This window comes from Clupea harengus, chromosome 16, assembly GCF_900700415.2.
Source record: "Clupea harengus chromosome 16, Ch_v2.0.2, whole genome shotgun sequence".
Classification (NCBI taxonomy): Eukaryota; Metazoa; Chordata; class Actinopteri; order Clupeiformes; family Clupeidae; genus Clupea; species Clupea harengus.
In genome coordinates this window covers 22,135,673-22,152,636 of record NC_045167.1, presented here as the reverse complement: position 1 = coordinate 22,152,636, position 16,964 = coordinate 22,135,673, and the positions used below count along the sequence as shown (strand labels likewise).

The following is a 16,964-nucleotide window of genomic DNA, read 5'->3' as shown; positions in this document are numbered from 1 at the left end:
ATCTGTGTTAATCAAATGTGCATAAATGAAAATATAGATAAAAAAAGCCTTTTTTAATTGAATGTTAATTCATGTGTACTGTCCCTGTTAAATAAATAAAAACAGTGTGCTGTAGCAGTAAACAGGAAGTCATGCGGCAATACAACTGCTGTATACATACTTGTCACTAGGTTGCACTGTAGCTTCCATTACAATGAACCAGTTTACCGTAAATGTCAGGACATTTTGGCTTGACCTTAGGCATACCCATTGGACTGATAGCCCTGTTGTCCATCTTGAGTTTTTCATGCTCAAGAAATACTTCATAAACATTTCATTTTGAGAATCACTCTCCGTTTGAAAGTCACTCTCTCTGTCTCTCTTTCTCACTCTCTCTGTCTCTCTTTCTCACGCTCTTAATTTTGTCTGAACTCACCGATGGGCAGACCCAAGACTGCATTTGAGGAGTTAAGGAAAAATTGGAATTTTCGAGTGTCATGGTTGATGATCTAAAATATGTAAACAAACACAGAACGCTGTTAATACTTCACAAATAATATAGTAATGAGTGGATTTGATAACACACAAATACAGAGCAGAGCACACAGAACAAATTACAATTCTCATGTTTCATACAAAATGCATACTAAAATATGATGTTGTAATGCCAACATCTGCGCATCTATATCAAAATGTTACATGTTCTTGTCAGCATTAAATAGTAATATTACAGGCACTGTGGGATAGTGAATTGCACTACATACACTACATGCACTATCAACAGCACTGTAACGTTATCGAACAAGCTGTAACGTTAGACAGCCATCGATAGTGCACGTTAGCTATTTGTACTTAAGTCACCAAGGTATCGTTAACGTTAAATTATCTAAGTTAAGTAGAGTTATGCTTAACTTTACCATGCATAACCTTTTGATAATTGAATCTAACGCTATGGCACTTCTTGTGAATTAACCCAAGATGGTAAAACGTCTGTCTATATGTAAACGTTAGCTAACTATCAGCCAGACTAAAAAATACTTCTCAGCTTGCATCAGATAGGTAGATAATCACGCCAATTATTTGCGAGAGTGTCTTGCTTTAGTCCCTTAGAATGCCCCAAACACTTTCCCCTGTCTCTTCTTGACGTCCGTTTTAAGCCACCCCTTTACAACTGGCTTCTCCTCTCCATCCGGACAAGAAAGTGAAGCACCCCTCCTCTTTTCAAGGCTAAACCAATACAACCTTGGTTCGTATAATTAAGGGCGGGTGTTGATTTTGATGGACAGTTATTTTATAATTGCGGAACGATTACAGTTATCCGTTTCATGTGGGTGACAGAGGTCTACAACTACACGGAAGCAAAAACCGAAGAGTAATAATGGCATATCGGTGAGCGTTTTTCTCCAAAGTTACTTTTTGTTAAGTCCTTTATGATTTTGTCTATGTTTTCCAATATAACTGAAATCGATTGGTTGGGCAACAGTTCGCTAAAATGATGTGAGTGGGATTTATTGAGGTGGTAGATTTTACAACGACTTTATTTATTTTCATAGTTTAGTTCATAGTTCACATTGCAGCTGCTGTTCTGGAAGCCAAAAAAATAAATAAAAAATGAACACAGCACCTGGTGTTTTCAAGTAGGCTATTGCTCTAGGAATATTGTAGCGTGGTTAGACTGCTCCGACAAAAGAAATGGTAGTTGGGTTATTCAGGGGGAACTCTTTGTGAAGTTAGTAACCCAAGTCTTAAACCCGTAGGCGTCCTATTCTTCTGTTATGTTATGTTTACTTTTGTAGGCTATAGTTACAGCATGGCAAGGCACCGTTTGTGCGCGTATATTGACAGTCCCGCTGACCAAGTCACACAATGGAAACAACTGAGAAGTTGCTGAGTAGAAAGTGAAAATGGAGGTTCACTAAAACATTTTAAGATTGCAAAATAGGGTTGTTTTTTGTGTTTTTCTCAAAACAAAGATTTTTTTTATGTTGCAATGGCAAATACATTAATTCTCTTTAAGGTGGACTGTAAAGTAAAACAAACCAAAACCAATCCTTTTGATCGAAAACTATCAATAGTAGAGCTAATTAATTATTCAATTTTCAGTCGTAAACTTTCCAGTGTAGTTGCAGCTGACATGAGTAAGACCTTTATTTCTGTTCCCCTTTTGGTTGTTGTGACAACACCTCATAGGCTTGTTGATGTCTGTTTAGGGTCACCAGCAACAGCACAGTTTTGGATAAGAGTGAGTGGTTTGACACCCAGGCTACAAGACAGAGAAGTGAGTCCAAAATTTGAGATGTTTGCTTGATTTAGCAACATAGAGGAACACGGGTTTCAACACTTATGACAAAATTGTGCAACACTCATTGGCAAAAAAAGGATTTGACTGTAATTTCAGGTGCTTGTATTGTTCTTTTTTGTCTAAAAATGAAACGCCTATTGATGACTTAATCAGCAACACTTGTGTTGATCATGTCACATCCTTGTTTGTTGTTATCTTATGATTGGGGTGAATGTTGTGTTTAACATGTGTTTGTAGTCACGGTGTGAATGAAGAGATATCTGCTGTCTTGAATGAACTGTGGGACCTGGATGCTAATCGGCTGAAGCCTGGAAAGGATTACATCATCTCAGTGCAGGTAAAGACATTGATTGGTGGCATTAGTAGAATTTGAGGAAAAATGTCACCAAATAAATGCTGTCCTTTGTATGTTTGCGATAAGGTGCCTTCCATTGTTTTATCCACAGTTGAAACAGTCTTACAAGGCAACTCTCACCAGCAATGGGTTACAAGGAGAAGGTTCTACAGTTTGAATAAATGTTAAGTGATGAGTTTGCATAGATTTGGCACAGCATGTCATAGTGGACAGTTGTGTTACTGAGTCAAATCCAGAAGAGAACATTTTAATGGTTGATCTTGACTGCACTACTAGAAATGATGCCTACACAAAAGCAGCATCAAGACTTTTTGTGTTTTATTTGCAATTTAGGGTAAAAATGAAGATATACGAACAGACATTTTGTTATTCCATGTAACGCATGATGATAAGTATTGAATTAATGCCTTTGATACCGTGAGCACCATCTGATCTCAGTTATAGGTCTATAAATGAGTGTTGTGTGCTTAGGGACGAGCAGGCTATGTGGCCAAGGGGAGTAACCAGGCCAGAGACAGAGCAAGGGCTTCACTCTTCTCCTACGTGGACGAGGACAAGCTGAGGAGCATTGAGACCTACGCTCGTACGTACAGCAAATTCATACCCAAGTGGATATTTTTCCTTTGAAGAAAAAATTTGTTGTACTAAATTCAATCATTTCACGACATTAATGCACCATTTTATATATACACAACTGTGTCTGCAGACTTCGTAAATCTCCTCGACAACTATGAGATGTCCACGGGGGTGTCCGAGACTGTGACATCACAGGAGAGGATGGAGAACCATCTGTTTCTGGATGCCATCCTTCAAACTGAGGTCATGAAGGTACAAGGGACTTGCATCTTGCTCATATCCAATAACACTGCATGAACGCAGCCAAATAGTGTGTTAAGTGACTCCAGTATTTTGTGCTCACAGTGTGCCCACAGATACCTGGTCAAGAAGGGACAGGCCTCTTCAGATGTGGAACAGTTTAAGAAGCAGCTGTTTGACATCTGGTTTCGCCTCTACCATCGAGACAGAAGTGGCGGGTGAGTCTCTCGCATGTTATTTCTTTGCGTTTACATGTGCTTAGTTGTTGCAGTCTCCCTCATATGCAGCCCACACAACAGTGTGGCATCTCAGAAGAACATAGCAATTGTATCTGTGTTAATCACATGTGCACAAATGAAAATACTGATGAAAAATAGCCTTTTTGACCAACTCTGGCATATTTACGGTGATGTTCATTCACATGCACTGTCCCTGTTAAATAAATAAATAAATAAAAACTGAGTGCGATTGTAGTAAACAGGAAGTCATTCGGCAATAAAACTGCTGTATACATACTTGTCACTAGATGGCACTGTAGCTTCCATTACAATGAACCAGTTTACCGTAAATGTCAGGACATTTTGGCTTTACCTTATGCATATCCATTGGACTGATAGCCCTGTCGTCCTTCTTGAGTTTTATCATGCTTAAGAAATACTTCTTCATAAACATTTCTTTTTTAGGAGCCCTTTCTGTTTGAAAGTCACTCTCTCTTTCTCACTCTCTGTACACAGGCAGGATTCCTGTGGTTTTGAGCATGTGTTTGTCGGAGAGACCAAGCACGGGAAGGAGATTATGGGTCTGCACAACTGGGTTCAGTTTTATCTGCAGGAAAAACATGGCCATGTTGACTACAAGGGCTACAAAGCCAGAGGCAATAAGGACACAGTAAGTAAACGTTAGACCAGAGGTCACATGTATTGGCACTTTTTCAGTATCTTTCATCTTGAATGATATGAAGCTGTTTTGCACCCCAGGTTTAGTGTGGGTGTGTGTTGACTATGCAGTAGTCAGACATATGGGATCACTTATGTGCCATAGTAGTATTTAATCACTGTGTGTCTGTGTGTCTGTGTGTGTATGTGTGTGTGTGTGTGTGTGTGTATGTGTGTGTGTCTCTGTCTGTGTGTCTGTGTGTGTGTGTGTGTACGTGCGTGCGTGCGTGTCTGTGTGTGTGTGGAAAGCATTGTCTTTGTTAGTGTAGGTTTCAGTGTTTAATCATATGTTTTCCGTGTGCTGTGTGCTCAGCCAGATGAGGACGACCATGTCCTGAACCTGCAGTTCAGCTGGAAGGACTTGGTGAAGCCGGTGGGCAGCTCCTTCATCGGGGTCAGTCCTGAGTTCGAAGTGGCCCTCTACACCTTGGTCTTCCTCACGTCCGATGAGAAGGTCACCAAGGTGGTGGTGAAGGTGGATGAATACCTGCTGGAGGTGGTCGTGTGTCGGTACGGATTCTCTATTGGGACATCCTACCCCAAGATGCTTAGCAGCAATAACAGGGATTAGCATGTGGCCCTTGAGCTAAAAGTACAAATGTAAACAAAAGCTGGACCAAAGAAATGACTACATTATTTATAGATGTGTAACATGAGGACAGTGACGTTGATCCTGTGTATAGATTATGCACAGGTGAAATATTTAGTTTGAGGTCATTTTTGTTTGTTTCTAGTTACTTCATGCCTGAATTTAAAGGCTCACCAACATATGCAAAACACAAATTTCACTAGTTCATCCATCAGAATGCTTAATTTAGAGCGCTGATAAAATGCATGTTTAGCTTGGTAGCTGGTCAGCCGTGGTCCTGGGATGCCTATAGTGGAGATTACATGTGTGCGACACCCTCTATGGATACGGAGTAATGTGAGCTTAGAGCTATTAATGAAATGGTGGATCATTGGGAGGAGGTGGGGCGCTTTGCAATGCCAGAGTGTGTGGCATATGGGACAGGAAAGGCAGGTTTAAATCTCCTAGAATGCGAAAGTGGGGTGAGTGACAGCTGTCAATCATCCCCATGGGCTCCTCCTAAACTTTGTCATTATTAATTATTAGTTGTACATTACATTGTGTAACACATTTCTTAAATATATTTCTTGAAATTTAAATATAGGAATTCTTTTTGTTAAAATACTGAACATTTCCTGTAATCATCCAAACTAGGGATGTAGTTCCAGAAATAAAAAGAGCCATAACCCCTGCAGTCAAATGACATCATCTTTACAGTATATTTGTTCAAATGACATCATCTTTGCAGTACATTTCTTCAAATGACATCTTTTTTGCAGTATATTTGTTCAAATGCAGTTGAATAAAATGTTAATATAGGTCCTAACAATTATGTTAAGAAAGAAAGCTTCACACAATCCAGTACTGTGTTCACACTGCTGAGTCTAGAACACTACATATAGATCAAGTCTCACTCCACTCACAACAACTCATTCTAATACTCAAGGTCATTATAAATGTCATATAAGTGTGCATAATATGTAGTGTAAATGTTCACATAAAGTATTTTATACATGGGCACACATTTAGGAACAGTGTGTATAATATGTAGTGTACATGTTCACATAAAGTACTATGCATGGACACACATTTAGGAACTGCATTTCGGATGTTGGCTTTTGACCCCTTCACCTTGCCTCTGAGCTCAACTGAGCCACATTCCTCCACATTAACTCAGCTGTCCCAAACCAAACAGCCAGGTTACTCCCTGAACTCAGCTGTCCCAAACCAAACAGCCAGGCGGACAGACGTGAATGCCACAGTTGCTCTAACGGGCATCGCCTGGACAATATGAGTCAGGAGTACGGCTCCCTTGTGGAGTAAACTTAGCGGTTGCTCACGGACTGATGAAGTGAGGGGTTGACAGAAACGGTGAGCTCCTTTTATGGTTTTGATGTCTGAAGTTCCAGCAGTTTCTATAAATATGACCCATTTTATTTCATTTATATCTAAAGAAAGATAATCTGAACAGGAGTCTTTCGGAAGCCTATTTGTTTCAATAGATTAAATAAAAAAATCAAGAGATTAGAAAAGTATTCCTTTTACAAGTTATTTGTCAATGAACTATACACACTTAAGGATACATCTCATCACATCAAACAATAATATTCATTTTTATTTTATTTTTTGTTATACATCTGTGTTCAAACAGTGATAATAATGATCTTAATGTCTTCCTGGAGTGAAATGGTGACATGTAATATACTCTGGAAGGCCAACATTCGCTTGATTTAAATTACACTCATATACTGAGCACTATGATTCCACATCAGATCAGTTTAAATATACAGAAATATTGACCTTTTAATAATTAAACACTCCTTGGGCAGTTTGGTGTGAATCAAAATGATTTAACAGCCATGCCTTTTAACAGAGTCTGTGGGTTTTACAGCAACATTTATACAGTCCATAACAGGAGTGGCTTCAATGGTGCATGGGTGCCATGGATGGCCCCAAGATCACATACAAACATGCAGCACTTACAAACCTTTTGAGCTATGGCCCCAAAACAAAAAGCCGCCCAACGGGGGGCATTTATTTCCATGCCCCTGTCTTGCCCTTGGCGGTGGCCCTGGTGGTCTTGGCTGTCTTGCTGCCCCTCTGGTGATCGCTGACGCGGTTGCGCAGCACGCCGACTTCATACTTCTGCCTCTTGTGCTGCTCGGCCAGGTCGAACTTCTCCGCATGCAGCTGCGTCAGACACTCCCACAGGTCGCGGGCCTTCTCTGCCAGCTTGTCCTGGTTCAGGTGGTCGATGTTGAGTGGCTTCCGGCGCTCCATCAGCGCTTTGGTCTTCTTCTCGCGCTCCGTCATCTTCTTGCCTTTCTTCACCTCCACCTTCTGCAGGTAGCTTCCGAAGCCCTTGTTGGTGAAGATGTTCTTCTTCTTGGCCTCCTCCTCGGCACGGAGCTCGGCGGCCTCCTTCTCGCGCCGGGAGCGCTCCTCGGCGACGCGTGCCTGCCGCTCGCGCTCCTTCTCGGTGTGGACGCGCTGCTGCTCGGCGCGGTCGGCGCGGCGATGCTCGATGCGGCTGACGAGGTTTATCAGGTCCTCCTCCTCCTTCTGCCGGTTGCTGAAGTGCATCTCGATGAGGCTCTGCAGCTCGTTGAAGTCCTTCTCCACACGTTTGCGATGGAGATCATCAAAGTCCACCTTCTCACCGTCGGGCAACTTGGGTGGTGCTATGTTGGGCACATACATCTTGGTCTTGGGTTTGGAATCTGCCTCTTCATTCTGCTCTACCTCTCCCTCCTCCTGTTCTTTCTCAGGCACCTCTTCTGGTTCCTCCTCCGCCTGCTCTTCGATCTCCCCCTCGGCCTCCTCCTGCTCCTCAGCCTCAGCCTCCTCCTGCTCTTCAGCCTCCTCCTCCTGCTCTTCCTCCTCGTCCTGCTCTTCCTCCTCCTTCACCTCCTCCTCAGCCTCCACATCCTCCTCATACTCCTCCACTCTTTCTTCAGTGTCAGACATGGTGTGAATCCGCTCTGAACTAAGAGGAAAAAGAAGTGTGTGTTGCTTTTGGTCAGCCCTCAAACCCAGCGGCTCCGTCAAAGAGGAAAGAGTCCAGCTGCTCAACAACCACAAACCTTTATAGGGTTCCGCCCGCCCATGTGACCCCAGACAGGCCCAGCTGTGAGCTGCAGAACTGTGTGTGTGTGTGTGTGTGTGTTAGTGTGTTTGTGTGTGTGTGTGTGTGTGTGTGAGTGTGTGTGTGTGTGTGTGTGTGTGTGTGTGTGTGTGTGTGTGTGTGTGTGTGTGTGTGTGTGGTGGTGGTGGGGGGGAGTCGTTGAACAGATGGAGGGATATCTATTTTCTCCTTTGCCCCGAGACTTTCCCAGTCCTCTCCCAGGACCACTGGCCCTTCTCGGCTCTCATTCCTTTGTGAGGATGAGGAAGAGGAAGATGATGGCCTATTTCAGACGCGGAGACAGATGCACTCACACTTGTGCTCTCCCCCAGTCCTCTGACAGTGGAGATGATGGTGCAAACATTCTCTGCTTCAGGAAATGGTTTACAGTGTTTCAGTGTAATTTCTTTGTCGGTCCCAATCTGGTAGTTAAAATGTACATTCATGAAATGGGGGTATACACATTTCTGAAGGAAGTGCCAATGACAATTATTATGTTTGTATAATGTATACAAATTTGAACACAGTATTTTTCTATGACGTTTCTCTAACCAAAAAATACAACTGCAATTGAGCTGGCCTTTAAAAACAGTTGTTCTAACTATGGATGTTTAATATCTTTAACTTTAATATCTTTCCTATGTTTATGGAGGAAGCAGAGTCGTCCAGTTACTAAGCCCAGTGTTTTTCCATTTCCATCATTGCTTCTTAAGAATGCAATTCAAATATTTTCCTTGAACAGTCTGACCTTTTTGTTCGTTTTGTTTACATTGACACTGTTTGGATTTCCAGACAGACAGTAACAACAGAAGACAAATGAAAGGAACTATAAATAGCTTTAAAAAGCTTAAAGCCTGTTGCTTGTAAGAAAATGCCACAACATGAAGTAAGGAATAGGTGACATACACAAACAGGTGCTTTGAAGGGGTTCCATTGCACAGTTCCTTGGTAGCTAGCCACAGTTTTTTATTTTGAAACACAATGTAACATAACAATGACATAGGTATTCAAGGTATTCTACAAATACCATATCACACAAGGGCATTGTTACAAAACACAAAAACAAAACAGAAAAGAAACAATCACACAAACTAGCCACAGTTTGTTGTGAATAATTGTATGTGTCATTGTACGCATCTTGGTAAATCCTGCATTACGTCTTATAACTGCGTGATACTCACTGTCTGTTACGAGAGAAATCTCTACATTCAGTACAATGCAGACAAAGCAAGTTGATTTACTGCATGTATAGAGATTTACTAGAGAAAAGCGCTTCAACCAAAACACTACCCTAGAGACCCGAGTCCGTGGTGTAATAGCAAAGCCTAAATATGTTTAATGAGCTGTTGACAGACCATTATCTGAAGTGTGGACAGCAAAATGGACTACGCTCAGAAGACCCCGGGAGAGGAATGCATTAGTCTGTGGTGCGTAACCTCCTGAGAACCAACCCATAGACATCATGCATACCCTCTTACTCTTTTGAGCTATTCTGTTCATTTTTCTTGGTTCCCAGGAGGATATAATGCATACAATGACCATCCTTGCTCATGGGGATTTCATTTTTCTATAAGAAGTAACACAATTCAGGCCCTGTAGTCATTTGTGGCTGGCAGGTGGTGATCGTATTTAAATCGAGGCCCCTGATTGGACGATGGTGGTGAGAGACAGCTGTGACTGTCAGTAAGGAAGCAGGGAGGCGGAGCCTGGCAGGAACTCAAAATAACACCAGCCTTCCTCACTGTTAAAATGCTTTCAACTATACAAACAAAACAAAACAAAAACTTTAAACTAAACACTTGACAGGGAGAAGCTTTACCTGGCAAACTGACATATAAGAGGGCATGTTAAACAAAGTCGGTTTGATGCCCACTGATCTTTTGATCTATTTTATGATTCTTCAGTAACTTAAATATTCTTAATTAAAGCTTAGATATACCTATAGGCAGATGTTATGACACCAGAAAGATTGGTAGGCTGCCAATCAAGTTTAAAAAATATACAGCATATGAATTTATTATATTATATAAACAATTATCAGCAAAATGAAAATATAAACATTATAGAAGGCCTAAGGTAACAACATGGTAGGCTACATATTCCCAAGACACCCAAATCAAACAATACTTCCATCTTCATAATAAGTATGTAGTAATCATAACATGACATCACAAGACATTTTAGTCTGGAGTAAGTGCACTTTCTGCGGGAAGCAAAGGGCACAACATGTGAGGTGATCCTCACCTTTTATTAGTGGTTAACAGCACTCGGTAAATTGATAGTGATTCTGGACCTCACTGGACCTCACTGGACCTCACTTGACCTCACCAGAACCGGGCCAGATCCGGGCCAGCCCTGGGCCAGACCCAGACTGCTCGTCTAATGAGTGTCGTTTAGCACTGCCGTCTGTGCAAGTACGGCAATCTAGACTTTTCTCATTTGTAGTTCCACATTGGTGGAACAAGCTGCCTAGCACTACCAGAGCAGGGGCGTCCCTCTCTACCTTTAAGAAGCTCTTGAAGACCCAACTCTTCAGAGAGCACCTCCATTCCTAACTTGCACTTCTACTAGTGCTTAACTTGCACTTTCCATTACACTCCTACATATTTCTTACATAAAATAGTATTTATTGTTACACTAGGTCTCTATTGCTCGTAGCTTGATTGTTCTCTCCCTTGTACGTCGCTTTGGATAAAAGCATCTGCTACATGACTAAATGTCTGCTAAATGACTAAATGATATATGTCAGATATTGTTCGAAGGAGTTTTACTAAATATGGTAAATGTGGAATGCAGACTACACACTGCTGTGTTCAAGTTTGCTATAAAGATTGTTCTGCCCATCTACCCGCGGTATACAGTAGCATGCAAAGTGATTGATACATCAGGGTATCCCCTCACACTTCCTGACAAATCTGGTTTAAATAATTCAGCACACTGTTGCAACACTGCTCAAAGACTACTGGGGCAAGTAAATACAAATGAGAAAAGAGAAGTTTTACAAATGAGAAAAAAACAGGAACTGAAATATCACTCTGCAAAGTGGCATGGAGTTCCTGGTTATGTGTCCAACATTATAGACTTGGGTAGCCTATACATATTTAATACATTTTTATAATACTTTACTTCGGGGCATTTGGTTCAGCTGCATGATTGTAATGGCAACAGGCATGAGCAGACACATACACGCAGGTCCTTTAGGAAAAAACTTTCCAAGCTCAGCTGTCATAAATGTTCCTTTTGTCAACTCTGGTGTCAAGGTCAAGGCCCTGGTGTCAAGGTCAAGGCCCTGGTGTCAAGGTCAAGGCCCTGGTTGACAGGCTGGCAGAGTTGACAGAGGAGTTCAGTCTTTATCGGTTCAGTTTAAATTTGCCCAAGCCTCTAAATTCGTAACCTACTTGGTGTTATAAAAAGGGACCGATACCATGTTGGCAGAATAAATAAAAACACAAATCTGATTTCTATGATGGCAGGTGGCAATCAAACTGCATGTCAGAATAGCGAATTCTCTCAGAATACAAATCAACTGGCTGAAAAATCTGCTATGAGACCTGTCCGACTATCCAACGCGTTCTCTATGACAAATTGCCTGCAAAGCCTTCCGTGAATCTAAGAGGACAGGCATGCATGTCAGATGTCGTTTTATTATTAATGAAAAGGAAATCAGGTTGGCATAATAGGTGAAAGGTACTATGTGAGTTTATTTAGAGGAGGCACAAAGGCAGATGGTTAGTTTTAAAACCAGCAACTTAAACATCTAAAAAGCAACATTGTAACAAGTATGCAGACAAAAGCTACCGGCAGCAATGAGCATCACCCAACCCTGCAAGCGGTCCTGAGGAGAGAGGAGATGATGCCTCACGAGGCGGAGAGGCTCTAGCTGAGCGCACTGCTCCAGACGACCAGCCCCTAATTGTACTATGCGGGTTGGACTGATAGCACTGTTGTGTGTGTGTGTGTGTGTGTGTGTGTGTGTGTGTTGTGTTACCTGTGGAGATCTAGCATTTAATTTGTATTTTATGTTGCCTTTCTTATGTTATAGTTGTGCATTGGTTTCCTGTAAATATAGCCTTGATTTTGTCCTTGTTTCAGGTTCAAAATAAAATAAATTGTTTACTAATAAACCACATCCACACACCTTACTTAGTATTATAATGGACTGAACTCACATTAACAGGATCATTGAGTGTTTGTGACATTATGATTAGCATAATCTAATCTAGTTGCTCACACTTGGTGTTACCAGGTGTGACTGGGTTGCCATTGATTAAATGCTGCCATACCCTCCCACGAAGTGTGCATGTGTTGTGTTAAGGGTGATATAGTAATGATGTGGTATTTCATTGTGGTTGCAAATTGGTACATTTCTTAAATGGCCTGACAATATTGTGTGATAATTTTGAGGGGGCCCTTTGATTAGGTGTAGCCCCAGGGCCCTTTGTGTTTCTTAATCCGGCCCTGGTCAAGCTGACAACTGACCATTTTTTGTTGTTGAGGTGGCTATGTTATGGCACATGCTGAAATGATAGCACTCTATGACTACTGACTACCGAAGCTCAGCTCGTTTCTGGCATGTCACATTGACATAATGCTGAGGAGGTAACATAGGCTGCCACTTCTAGTTTAGAATGTGTTGCTAATGTTCTGTCCAGGTCCTCAACAATGAACCAAAGTTCAGAGAGCAACTAATATCAACTGGCCAAGATCAAGCTTCTCTCGTGACGCATTGGGACACTTCAGTCATGCTCACCACCCACCAAGACAGGGTAAGTAAGGTCATGGAATGGCAGAAGCCTGGGATGATGATTAGGTATGGCCTACTGTCCTAGACATATGGTGATCTACGGATTGTATGGAGGTCACTGTTCTTTATAGGTGCAATGTGTCACATTTAAGAATTACATTACAATGGCATTCTAAAAAACACAGGGTTACATTCAAGTCTGTTCATTCCATTCATTCAATTAAATTCATACCTTGTCAGTGTTGTATATTCCTTTGCCAAAAATGCATTTTATTGATATCGTGTTGTTATTGTATATTCCTATGCAATAAATGCATTTTAAAACGTTCATGTTTTTATTTGTTTACATCCATATGCTCCTGAAATAGACATTACAAAAAAGTTAATGTTTGGGTCAGGTGTCAGACTTTTTTCATTTCACTCCTCCATTAATTTAAAGATAAGGTACTTATGGGTGAGCAATTAATTATAGGTTAGAGGGTAATTTTCTTGTATTAACCTAATCATTGTATATGTACAATACAGAGGCTACACCATTTTTATGGAAAGAATAAAGACATTTTCTTTCCCCTTCCTTCCACCTGATTCAGTGACAAACCTAGGTAGGTTAACTCAGAGTAAGTGGTAAACCTCCTATAGCCATAGGGTTCTTTTATTAGGAGTTTTACCGCTTACTCTGAGTTAATTTACCCAGGTTTGTCACTAAACCACGAGTATTCCATGTGGCCTGTGTAGCCCTGCAGCCAAGCGATTCAATTGGTCCAGCCGCTACTGATGGAGTTCACGTGATTGTGTTGTTACGCCAGGCTCGAGATGTTACCCAAGTATGACTGGCTATACGTGCTGTGTCAGTCAAAAGCGTAGTGTACAACCTATACATGCTAGTGTGCGTACAAATTAAGCCCTTAGTCACTGTAGGCGACAGTGACAACATTGTAAGTGCTCTGGTCAAAACTATTTATGTTAATGTATGTGAACAAGCACGCTATTACAAACTGGTTGTATAGCTGGAATAAAAACAGTCACACACTACCGACGTGCAGAGAAGGGCAAGGACGCCCCTACTGAGTTTGGTGAGCTTTCCTCGTTATTATACGTTCTTGATTTAAACAATAACAATTGCGTTTAGTGGTATTGTGCATAAACGCAGAGTTGCATGTTTGTCTGCTTGCTTACCGAACACTCGGGTTGTGCTGTCGTCACTTTACATGGTTCTTTTAAATGTAACCTGCCACGCCTCTACATATAAGCAAATAAGGCTCTTTTTGCTTTGTTTTTGTATATTAATACATGCTGTCTAACCGTGCCTTCTGTGGTGCCGGGATGTTCTCAATTGTTGGAACATGATGTCCCCATGAAAAGTAACATGCTATGCCAAAACTCACCACATGTCCTCCCACCTGACTCTTATTTAGTTAGGCAACACCACAGGAATTCACCCGTTAGTGTCATGATAAGAGTGGGTTTATGATCTTATTCATCCTCACTTAAAACTCACAAATCACCATAATGCAACTATTTATAACAAGTGTAATTATAATAATAATGTAATTATAATAATAATGTAATTCATGTTTCTATAATGTATGGTCTTGTTTTGTTGCCAGGTTGTGTCCTGAGCTTGATATATTTGCCATCATGTTTCGTGCCACCACTGCATCCCTGTGTGCCTATTGCCATCGGCTACGCCTCCTGCCTTCCCCCGGTGCTTACCCCAACAGCACACTTGTCAGCAATCTACCCAACGGCACACTTGTCAGCAATCTGACAGAGAACCAGCACACCGTCGACTCTCTCTACGACCTGTCAGTGGACATCCGCAAGGTGCGCAAGTTCAAGGGCTGGGTTCTGTTCGAGAGCCCCACCTATGTGCGTGAGACGGCCAGCCTGCTGCGCGACATGGGGGCGGACACGGCCTGCGTGGCCCGCGTGCTGGAGACCCACCCCGAGGCCATCCTGTGCCAGCCGGCGGACGTGGTCGCCCAGCGGGACCTGTGGGCCTCCGTGTGCCCCAACCAGCGGGAGCTGGTGGGCATCATCGAGAAGTTCCCGGCCTCCTTCTTCTCGGTGACGCACTACGCCAACCAGCGCGCCAACATCCGCTACCTGCAGAGCCTGCGCCTCAGCAAGCGCATCATCGGCAAGCTCATCGCCAGCGCGCCACAGACCTTCAGCCGGCCCGTCGGGTGCAACCAAGAGGTCATCCACACGCTGCGTGAGACCTACCTGGACCTGGGCGGCGACGAGGGCAACCTGCGCGTGTGGCTCCAGAAGCTGCTCAGCCAGAACCCCTTCATCATGCTGCGCCCGGCCGACGCCTGGCGCGACAGCCTGGGCTTCCTGCACGACCGCGGCTTCACCACGGAGCAGCTGCTGCAGCTGGTGTCCAGCCTGCGTGCCTGCATCTCGGAGCTCGACCCCGCCGCCATGCAGCAGGCCATGGACTACACGCAGGGGGCGCTGGAGTGCTCCGACGACGAGCTGCGGGACACCCTGCTGCGCTGCCCCGCGCTGCTTTACTACTCCGTGCCCGTGCTGGCCGGGCGCTTCAGCGCGCTCCTGGACGCGGGTCTGTCGACGGAGCAGGTGCGAGAGACGCCCAACGTGCTGGAGCTCACCACGCAGATCGTGATGTATCGCATCGGCAAGCTGGCTTCGTACGGCTACGATGTGCGCTTCGGGAGCCTGGACGTCATCGTCGGGACGAAGAAGGACTTTGAGGAGAGCCACGGCCGGCTGAAGCTACGCACGGAGCGGCCCCTCTTCAACCCAGTGGCCCCACTAAGGTCCTCTGAGGAGTGATGAGTCTCAGTGCTGTGGGGATCGGCTGACTTCTCTTTCCATGATAAACTGTGGGGTTAATCCAGGATGATGAGACCAGACTGGAGATAAAATGACCGGACACAAGAGTTTATCATTATTACATGAACAGTAAAAACGTGTTCAGATCACTACTGTAAACCTGAAATGTTGATTAAGTTTATTAAGGTTAAGGTACGGTATTTAGCAAACGCTTTTATCGACTAACAAAATGTCAACAGTTAGACGGTTAAGGGGCTTATTTGTGGCAGTGTACTGTGAAATGTAAGTTGGGTAAGAGGGTAATATAATGTTGCGTGGTAGTGAGTTAATTAACGAGTGTTAAGTTAATTATGACATGGATCTTATATTAGTTAAGATCAGCAGAAGCATCAAAATACCACCCACCCTTATATATGCAGTACCAAACTTGTAGGAATTCTTGAAGTTTGAAATATTAGTCTGGAAGGCTGGAGTCTCTCAGACTTCTGAGTGGTTGAGTGCTTGTGCGCTTCCCAAATGTACACAACACTGGGGCAGTTTTTTGTAAACACTGACGTGGGAAAAGAGCTGTGAAATACATATGAATAAATCTGAATTGTTTGTTTATTTATTTGTGTCAGCCTGTTAAATAAAAAAGGGGTTGAAATATGTTAGTTAGTCAGTTGTAAATGTAGTATTCACCAATGCAGAGTCTTTTCCACTATTCACACTTGATATACATTAAAATGCTCTGGGTTCTAGCATGTGACATTTTTCTTTGTGGGATTGATATGTAGTTTTTCTGCAGTACTAGTATGGTTGCACTCAGCCCAAGAAAATTGGGCAAACTCTTGGTTTGTCTGGCCACACACACACACACACACACACACAGATAACTGAAGGTCTTCTGGCTTAATCAATATCATGATCCTTTTGTAACTTTCCCACCAAGGTTACAGTGGAGCCATGCAGTCACTGCAATTATTTGGAGGCAAAGAACCACTGTTCCTTGACTCTAGTGTTATGCAACACACAACTCTTGAACACTGATTAAGTCCAACCCTGGTCTAGACGTGACTCAATCCGTTTTTATCAACCCAGTATGGCCTCATTTGCACACAAAAAGATTTTTTCCGTCTCATACAGATCATCCTGACAGAACTACCAAATAACAGGGTTTTCACTAGGCCAGTGTTCCAGTGTTTGGACCCCACTTGCACTTGCAATTTTAGTTTTCATTCAGGCCATCATGCAGTCTACTCATAGCCTTCATACACTCCAGGCCTTCATGCTGTCCACTCACGGCCTTCATACACTCCAGGCTAATAATATTCTGTTATGAAACAGCTACCACCCACCC

At 42.9% G+C, this 16,964-nt stretch overlaps 3 protein-coding genes across 3 annotated transcripts; 2 read left to right on the top strand and 1 right to left on the bottom strand.

Moving 5' to 3' along the window:
• The first annotated feature begins 1,230 nt into the window (after nt 1-1,230).
• si:dkey-222f8.3 (Poly(U)-specific endoribonuclease-C-like) lies at nt 1,231-5,649 on the top strand. The gene is made up of 7 exons (XM_012828038.3): nt 1,231-1,368; nt 2,519-2,618; nt 3,108-3,219; nt 3,343-3,464; nt 3,558-3,670; nt 4,187-4,340; nt 4,701-5,649. Exons 1-7 carry the CDS (start codon nt 1,358-1,360, stop codon nt 4,956-4,958), a joined length of 870 nt encoding a protein of 289 aa, XP_012683492.1. The 5' UTR covers nt 1,231-1,357; the 3' UTR covers nt 4,959-5,649.
• Nucleotides 5,650-6,549: 900 nt separating this feature from the next.
• Nucleotides 6,550-7,996, bottom strand: tnnt2c (troponin T2c, cardiac). Its single transcript, XM_042710072.1, has one exon. The coding sequence runs from the start codon at nt 7,920-7,922 to the stop codon at nt 6,990-6,992; it is 933 nt and encodes a 310-aa protein (XP_042566006.1). The 5' UTR covers nt 7,923-7,996; the 3' UTR covers nt 6,550-6,989.
• Nucleotides 7,997-13,517: 5,521 nt separating this feature from the next.
• On the top strand, nt 13,518-16,231 carry LOC105900699 (transcription termination factor 2, mitochondrial-like). Its single transcript, XM_012828045.3, has 2 exons — nt 13,518-13,896; nt 14,431-16,231. The coding sequence occupies exon 2, from the start codon at nt 14,462-14,464 to the stop codon at nt 15,623-15,625; it is 1,164 nt and encodes a 387-aa protein (XP_012683499.2). The 5' UTR covers nt 13,518-13,896; nt 14,431-14,461; the 3' UTR covers nt 15,626-16,231.
• Nucleotides 16,232-16,964: the final 733 nt, after the last annotated feature.

Excerpts from the sequence above, each read along its gene's own strand:
- si:dkey-222f8.3 (XM_012828038.3), top strand. Across the intron at positions 3,465-3,557 it reads TTCAAACTGAGGTCATGAAG|TGTGCCCACAGATACCTGGT; the intron begins GTACAAGGGACT and ends TTGTGCTCACAG. Across the intron at positions 3,671-4,186 it reads CATCGAGACAGAAGTGGCGG|GCAGGATTCCTGTGGTTTTG; the intron begins GTGAGTCTCTCG and ends CTCTGTACACAG.
- tnnt2c (XM_042710072.1), bottom strand. The coding sequence starts at position 7,922 with ATGTCTGACACTGAAGAAAGAGTGGAGGAGTATGAGGAGGATGTGGAG.
- LOC105900699 (XM_012828045.3), top strand. The coding sequence starts at position 14,462 with ATGTTTCGTGCCACCACTGCATCCCTGTGTGCCTATTGCCATCGGCTA.